At 42.4% G+C, this 9,117-nt stretch overlaps 2 protein-coding genes across 2 annotated transcripts; both read right to left on the reverse strand.

Moving 5' to 3' along the window:
• Window positions 1-3,188: 3,188 nt before the first annotated feature.
• On the reverse strand, window positions 3,189-3,725 carry LOC138868360 (uncharacterized). Its single transcript, XM_070145913.1, has one exon. The coding sequence runs from the start codon at window positions 3,723-3,725 to the stop codon at window positions 3,189-3,191; it is 537 nt and encodes a 178-aa protein (XP_070002014.1).
• Window positions 3,726-5,107: 1,382 nt separating this feature from the next.
• LOC138868367 (uncharacterized mitochondrial protein AtMg00860-like) lies at window positions 5,108-5,461 on the reverse strand. Its single transcript, XM_070145918.1, has one exon. The coding sequence runs from the start codon at window positions 5,459-5,461 to the stop codon at window positions 5,108-5,110; it is 354 nt and encodes a 117-aa protein (XP_070002019.1).
• Between the last annotated feature and the right edge of the window lie 3,656 nt (window positions 5,462-9,117).

Genomic DNA, 9,117 nt, shown 5'->3' on the forward strand with positions numbered 1-9,117 from the left:
ATGTTGCAATATGAGCCAAAGAAATCAAAATCAACTCATAAAGGAGTGAAAAGTGGACAAGGACCAAAACAAGGCAAAAAGGCCCACAGTGCGGACCGCACAATACTGTGTGCGGCCGCAAAACAAGGAAAGAGCCATGTCAGCTTTTCTTCAGAGTATGCGGACCGCACAAATATTGTGCGGCCGCAGAAGAGGAGATTCAGAGAGTTGGTTTTGGGCAAGCTGAAGATATGCGGACCGCACCATAATTGTGCGGCCGCAGGATGACAAGTGCGTCCGCACTCATAATTATGCAGTCTGCAGAAGAGAAGAATTAGAGATCTGGGTTCAAGTCGAAAGTCAAGGAGTGTGGACCGCACTATGATTGTGCGACCACAGAAGTAAGGGTGCGGCTGCACTCATAAATGTGCGGTCCGCATAAGAAGGAGTGCGGCCGCAACCCAGAATTGTGCAGCCGCAGAGATGGAACCTGTCAAGCCAAGTCTATTTGTGAGGACGACACGCATTATTGTGCGACCGCATAACCTTCGCAAGAAACTTTTCGTCAGATATTTTCAGTTGAGTATGAATAGAACTTTTGGTCATTTTTAGGTTAAGTTTTGTTTTGGGAGAGCACCTGAGCCGTTTTCTTTACTATTTTGCGTATTATTGTACTAGATTAACTTATAAACCTTAGATTTTCTTTCCCTAATCAATTATTATGCATTCTATCTTAATTTTTTCTTTAATTTCTTCATTTTTTATGAGTAGCAAAATTTCTAGCTAAGGTTGTGGCCCAACCCTAGTGTGGATATTTAATGTGTATTTGATTTAGGGCTTGTTTGTGATTGGATTAGTGATATTTAGCCTTGTTCATGCATGAATTCAAGAATTAATGTTTGCAAACATTGGTTCATGCCTAATTGACTTAGTCTCTTCTTGAGAAAGAGTGTCTAAGTCTAGGAAAACTTGACTAACAAGAGATTAGGGTGAATTCAAGAAATTTATAGCCCCAATTAAAGGGTCAAATGTAGAGAGAGTAAGACCCGACTTGAGCATATATCACTTATTTTGTGCAATACCCATTTGGACTTGAGAAAGCCAAATTGGGCAAAATCACTCAAACTACCGAGATATATTACAACCCTGACTCATCAAACTTGCCCTAGAGTTTACAACCCGTTAGGTAACCACCTAGGTGGAAGTCACGACCCTAGATTTTTTTTATTATTTGAAAAACAACCAAAACCAAAAATATCGTCCTCTAGTCTTACAATTGCAATCAATTGCTTAAAGTAAAAGTAAAAACAACAAATAAGAATGTGAAAGTGTAATTTGATGCACATCGTACAATTACACTAAATATATATCTAATCCCAATTCTAACTCCCTGTAGATTCGACTCCGACTTGCGTTGGATTTTTATTATTACTTTGACCGCCTCACTATCTATATTTGTGGTGTGAGTTTGGGCGACATCAAGTACCAACACATAGCCTAAACATGATTTTTAGCATGATTTGCAATTAAATTTCTATAGTACATGGAGAGTATATAGCTAGCAACAAGTTATTCAACTTCACAGTTTCCATGGAATGGACCAAGTTCCAATTCCTACGATGCATGCCCACACGCTCGTCACCTAGCATGCGCATCACCTCCAAAGCAATCACATGACACAAAATTCGGGGTTTCATACCCTTAGAACCAAATTTAGAACTTTTACTTACCTCAATCCGAGCAAAATCCCTACTCCAATATGCCTTTGCCTCACAAATCAGCCTCCAAATGTCTCAAATCTAGCCATAAACAATATAATACAATCAACACGGGCTAAGGAATCAATTCCATAAGAAAATACAAAGTTTTAATAAAAAATACGAAATCGGCTCAAAATCGGCCCTCCACATCTCGGAACCCAACAAAAATCACGAAACCCGAAAGTCCATTCAACCACGAGTTTAGTCATAGCAAATTCATCAAATCCTACACCAAATCGCCACTCAAATTCCCAAAATCAACTCTCCAAATCCCTAGCCTCAAACCCCCAAATTACACCTAAAAAATACACTAACTAGGTGGAAAAATCAATGGGGAAGCATAATTATTGAAGAAATTTAACCATAAGTGACTTACCTTAAGAATCCCTTCGAAATCCCTCTCAAAAATCTCCCGATTCCAAGTTTGCAAAGTTAAGAAATGATAAAACCCTCGGACCCCAATGTTTATATTCTGCCCAGGCTTTTCGCACCACGACCACTTATCCGCACTTGTGAACCCACTTCTGCAGTAATCTTCCATTTTTGTGGACATTACTTACCCAGCTGCCTCCGCTTTTGCAAGCCTTGAACTGCATCTGCGCAATTGTAGGTGCGGAACATCCCACCGCACCTGCTCCCATCACGCCGCTTCTACGACCACGTAGGTGCGGGAGAATATTTGCACCTGCGACCTTTGCTTTCCTCTTCCTTGCCCGCTTTTACGGGCTCGCACCTACGGTGCCCATTCTGCAGGCGCGATTACATCAGCAGTCGAAATTCTTCAGCAATTCTCCAACTTCAAAAATTGATCTGTTAACCATGCGAAATCAACCCGAGGCCTCCAGGACCTCAACCAAGCATACCAAAAAGTCTTAAAACATTATACAAACTTAGTCGAACCCTAAAACCACCTCAAACAACACCAAAACCATGATTTGCACATAGATTCAAGCCTAATGATCTTTGAATTTCCAGATTCTATAAATGATGCCAAAACCTATCAAATCAAGTCCGATTGACCTTAAATTTTACACACAAGTCACAAATGACACCCTGGACCTACTCCAATTTTTGGAATCCCAATCTGACCCCGATATCAAAAAGTCCACTCCTGGTTGAACTTCCCAAAAATTTAACTTTCGCCATTTCAAGCCTAATTCCACTATGGACCTCCAAATCACAATCCAAACATGCTCCTAAGTCCAAAATCACCCAACAGAGCTAATAGAACCATCAAAATTCAAATCCGAGGTCGTCTACACATAAGTCAACTTCTGGTCAACTTTTCAACTTAAGCTTTCAATTATGAGACTAAGTGTCTCAATTCATTCTGAAATCTCTTCGGACGCGTACCAACTAACACAGTAAGTCATATAACAGCTATAAAGCATATAAGGAGCAGTAAATGGGGGAAAGAGGCTATAACTCTCGAAACAACTGGTCGGGTCATTACATCATCCCCCTCTTAAACATATGTTTGTCCTTGAACGGGTCTAGAAACATACCTGGAGCCTCAAATAGGTGTGAATCTATTACGCATCTCCTGCCCGGTCTACCAAGTAGCATCTTCCACTGGCTGGCCCTCCACTGCACCTTCACTGAAGCTATATTCTTTGATCTCATCTTCCGAACCTGCCAATCCAAAATGGCAACCGGCTCCACATCATAAGTCAAATCACCATCTAACTGAACCATGCTGAAATCCAAAACATGAGACGGATCGCCAACATACTTCCAAAGCATAGAAACATGAAATACTGGATGCACACTCCATAAACTAGGTGGAAAGGCTAGCTTATAAGCCACCTCACCAATCCTCTGATGCACCTCAAATAGCCCAATATACCGAGGGCTCAACTTTCCCTTCTTCCCGAACCTCATAACACCCTTAAAGGGTGTAACCTTCAGTAGCACCTTCTCCCCAACCATGTAAGCAATATCACAGACCTTCCTATCAACATAACTCTTCTGTCTAGACTGCGCCATACGAATCCACTCCTGAATCAATTTAACCTTGTCCAATGCATCCTAAACCAAGTCTGTACCGAATAGCCTAGCCTCACCCAGCTCAAACCAACCCACCAGAGATCTATACTGTCTTCCATACAAAGCCTCATACGGAGCCATCTGAATGCTCGACTGGTAGCTGTTGTTGTAGGCAAACTCTGCGAGCGGCAGAAACTGACCCATGAACCCCCAAAATCAGTGACACAAGCGCGTAACATGTCCTCCAGTATCTGAATAGTACATTTGGATTGCCCGTCTGTCTGAGGGTGAAATGATGTACTCAACTCAATCTGGGTGCCCAACTCTCGCTGTATTTCCCTCCAGAACTTGATGTAAACTACTTACCTTGATATGAAATGATAGACACTGCACCCCATAAAGGCGAACAATCTCTCGGATGTAAATCTCAGCCAACCGCTCCAAAGTATAAGTAATCCCAACTGGAAAGTAGTGCGCGGACTTGGTTGGCCGATACACAATCACCCAAATAGCATTGAACTTCCTCGAAGTCCGTGGGATCCCAACTACAAAATCTATGGTGATCCGCTCCCATTTCCACTCTAGAATCTCTAACCTCTGAAGCAATCTACCCGGTCTCTGATGCTCATACTTCACCTACTGACAGTTAAGGCATCGAGCTAGAAAATCCACTATATCTTTCTTCATTCTCCTTTACCAATAGTTCTGTCTTAAGTCCTAATACATCTTCACAGTACCCGGATGAATGGAATACCGCGAACTGTAGGCCTCCTCAAGAATCAACTCACGTAGCCCATCCACTTTAAGCACACAAATCCGACCCTGTATCCTCAATACCCTATCATCCCAATAGTCACATCTCCGGCATCACCGTGCTGAACCCTGTCCTTGAGAACAACCAAATGAGGATCATCATACTGGTGCTCTCTGATGTGATCATATAAGGAAAACCGAGAAGCCACACAAGCTAGAACCTGACTGGGCTCCAAAAGATCCAATCTCTCGAACTGGTTGGCCAAAGCCTGAACATCAACTGCAAGAGGTCTCTCACCTACGAGAATGAATGCAAGACTACCCATACTCACCGCCTTTCTACTCAAGGCATCGGCCATCATATTGGCCTTCCCGGGGTGATACAGAATGGTGATATCATAGTCCTTTAGCAGCTCCAACCATACCTGTTACCTCAAATTTTGATCCTTCTATTTGAACCAGTGTTCGAGGCTCAGATGATCCGTAAATACCTTACAAGACACACCATAGAGATAATGCCGCCAAACCTTCAATGCATAAATGATGACAGCTAAATCCAAATCATGAACAAGGTAGTTCTTCTCATGAGGCTTCAATTGGCACAAAACCTAAGCAATCACTGTACCCTCCTACATCAAGACACACCCAATACCGATCCGAGAAGCATCATAATACACTATATAAGAGCCTGAAGCTGATGGCAAAACTAGAATTGGAGATGTGGTCAAGGCAGTCTTGAGCTTCTGAAAGCTCTTCTCACATTCATCCGACGACCTGAAATGAGCACCCTTTTGGATCAATTTGGTCAAGGGCAATGCAATAGACGATAAACCCTTCACGAAGCGACGATAATAACCAGCCAAGTCGATGAAGCTTCGAATCTCCATAGTTGAGGACGGTCTAGTCCAACTCTTAACCGCCTCCATCTTCTTCGGATCCACCTGAACACCATCACTGGACACCACATTCCCTAAGAACGCCATTGGTCTGAACCAAAACTCACACTTGGAGAACTTGGCGTAAAACTTCTCCTCCCTCAACCGCTGCAACCCAATCCTCAAATGCTAGGCATGCTCCTCCTAGCTACGAGAGTTCACCAGGATATCATCAATGAACATTATAACAAACGAGTCGAGATAAGGCGGAAACACACTGTTCATCAGATGCATGAACGCTATTGGGGCATTTGTCAGCCCAAAAGACATCACAAGGAACTCATAATGACCATAATAGGTCTTAAAGGCCGTTTTTAGAATATCCGAGTCTTGAATATTCAACTGGTGATACCCAGACCTCAAATCAATCTTGGAAAACACTCTCGATCCCTGAAGCTGGTCAAACAAATTATCAATATGACCAAATGATACTTGTTCTTGATCGTGACTTTGTTCAATTGTCTATAATCAATGCATATCCTTTTAGTACCATCATTTTTCTTCACAAACAGAACTGGTGCACCCCAAGGTGACATACTAGGCTGAATAAATCCCTTATCAAGGAGTTCTTGAAGCTGCTCCTTCAATTCCTTCAACTCAGCTGGTTCTATACAATATAATGGAATAAAAATGGGCAGAGTTCCTGGCACCAAGTCAATATCCCTGTCTGGCGACATGCCCGACAGGTCTGCAGGAAACACATCCAAAAACTCCCGCACTACTGGAACAAAATCAATAGTGGGAGCATCAGCACTAACATCCCTCACAAAGGACAGATAGGATAAACAACCCTTCCCAACCATCCGTTGGGCCTTCAAATATGAAATCACTCTACTGGGAACATAGTCTAGAGAACCTCTCCACTCAATTCTCAACAACCCTGGCATCGCCAATATCATGGTCTTAGCATGACAATCTAGAACAACATGACATGGAGACAACCAATCCATACCCAAGATCACGTCGAAATTGACTATACTAAGCAATACGAGGTCAACTCTAGTCTCTAGACTCCCAATAGTCACTACACACGACCTATATACACGGTTTACAACAATAGTATCACACACCGGTATAGAGACATGAACAGATGAAACTAAGGATTCGCGAGGCATATCTAGATAATGAGCAAAATATGATGAGACATACGAAAACATGGAACCAGGGTCAAATAATAAAGAGGCATACCTGTGGCAAACTGAGACAATACCTGTGATTACTGCATCCGAAGCAACAATATCTGGTCTGGCAGGAATAACATAGAATCGGGTTTGACCGCCACCTGATCGGCCTTCCCCTCTAGGAAAACCTCTAACTGACTGGGCTCCACCCCGAGCTGGCTGTGCGAGTGGTGAAGTAACTGGTGCTGAAGTCATAGTTTGACTCCTCTGCTAAGCTGGACCTCCCATAAGGCGGAGATAATATCTCCTGATATGACTGTGATGACCCGACCAGTCGTCTTATGAGTTACTGCTCCGTTTCCCCCATTTTTGCTTCTTTTGTGCTTTGTTTATCCATGTTATGTGGTATCGGGTTGGTCGGATCGAATCCAGAATGATTTTGGTAAGGTTGAGGCACTTAATCTCTTTTAAGGAAGCTTGAGTTGGAAAGGTCAACCGAATGTTGACTTATGTGTTAGAGGGATTGGATGTGAGTTCCGATGGTTTGGATAGCTTTGGGAGGTGATTTGGGACTTAGGAGCGTGATCGCAATGAGTTTTGGAGGTTCAGAGTAGATTTAGGCTTGAATTGGCGAAGTTAATATTTTGGTGATTTCCGATTGGTAGACGAGATTTTGGTATAGGGGTCGGAATGGAATTTTGAGAGTTTCAGTAGTTTTGTTGTGTCATTTGGGAAGTGTGTTCAAAATTTCAGGTTAATCGGACATGGTTTGGTTGGGTTTTGATCAAAAGCGGAATTGAGAAGATTTTGGGAACTTAGGCTTGAATCCGGTGTGTTTTGGTTGATTTGATGTTGTTTAAGGTTTTTTGAAGATTGGTACAAGTTTGAATAAGGTTTTGGGATATGTTGGTGCTTTTGGTCGAGGTCCCGGGGCCTCGGGGTGATTTCAGATGGTTGACGGGGAGTTTGAGGAATTGTTGCAGCTGCAGATTTTGCTGTTTATGGTATTTCTGCACCTGCGGATTGGGGACCGCAGGTGCGACGCCGCATATACAGGAAAAAGGTCACAGATTCGAAAGTTGGGATATAGGCAGGAAACCGCAGAAGCGGTAAGGAGGACCGCATCTGCGATGTCACCGATGCGGAATAGAGGAACATAAGCGAAAACCGCAGAAGCAGCTGATTTGCCGCAAATGCGGTACCGCAAAAGAGGTTATAGGGCCGCAGATGTGAAAATGTCTGGGCAGAAGGTATAAATTGTCTCCTTCGCGATTTTGAGCTATTTTCACCATTTTTAATTCGGCTTGGGAGCTTTTTGGACGATTTTGAAGAGGGATTTCAAGGAAACTTCATTGAGGTAAGGAATTTGGACCTAAAAATTGTTCCTATGCTATTATTTCACGGATTAAAGCTATGATTAATGGAATTTAAGGGCTAAAATTGGGGAAACTAGGGCTTGAAAAATTAGACCTTTGCTTGAGGATTTGAAGGACCATTTGAGGTTGGATTTCAGAACTTTTGATATGTATGGACTCGTGGGGAGATAAGGAATCTATTGATGTAAAAATTATCGATTTTTGAGACGTGGGCCCGGGGGTCAGGTTTTGGTAATTTCGGGATTTGTGCCGTATTTTGATTATTTTCGCTTGGGCTTCGTTCCCTTGGCATATTTTGATGCCGTGATTCTGATTTTAGATAGATTCGACGTGAGTGGAGGCCGATTCTAGGGGCAAAGGAATCGCGAGCTAGAGATTTGACCGGATTGAGGTGAGTAATGATTGTAAATGATGTTCTGAGAGTATAAAACCCCAGATTGTTCATCGTTGTGCTATATTGAAGTGACGCACACGCTAAATGATGAGCGTGAGGTCTCGTGCACTGTTGGGGTTTGTGACTTAGTCCGTCTCGAATGACTATTTTACCGTGTATTTGACTGAAATCTATTTGCTATCATCATTATTTGGGCTGAATGCTATAATTGGGCTTCGTGCCAACTATTTGAACCCTTAGGGGACTTTTATTGATATTTCATCACTATTTTGACTTTATACTTAAACTCAGTCATGCTATATTTCACTATTTTCATACTTAGCAATATTTACTCTGTTTTAACACTTAAATGATCTTTTAAATGATGTTTTAGGCTGAGAATCATATTTTACTATTGCCCGAGGGTTATGTTGTGAGGATTTTGACTGAGTATGGCCGAGGGCATATGAATATGTGCATTGATTATAGACAATTGAACAAGGTAACAATTAAGAACAAGTATCCTTTGCCTCGCATTGATGATTTATTCAACCAGCTTCAGGGAGCGAGAGTGTTCTCCAAGATTGATCTCCGTTCAGGTTATCACCAGTTGAAGATCAGGGACTCGGATTTTCTTAAGACAACTTTCAGGACCCGATATGGTCATTATGAGTTCTTGGTAATGTCTTTTGGGCTGACCAATGCCCCAGCAGTGTTCATGCATTTGATGAACAATGTGTTTCGGCCTTATCTCGACTCGTTTGTCATAGTCTTCATTGATGATATTCTGGTGTATTCACGTAGTCAGGAGGAGCACGCGGATCATTTGAGAGT

The sequence above is a fragment of the Nicotiana sylvestris genome, chromosome 1 (genome assembly GCF_000393655.2).
Source record: "Nicotiana sylvestris chromosome 1, ASM39365v2, whole genome shotgun sequence".
In the NCBI taxonomy this organism is placed as follows: Eukaryota; Viridiplantae; Streptophyta; class Magnoliopsida; order Solanales; family Solanaceae; genus Nicotiana; species Nicotiana sylvestris.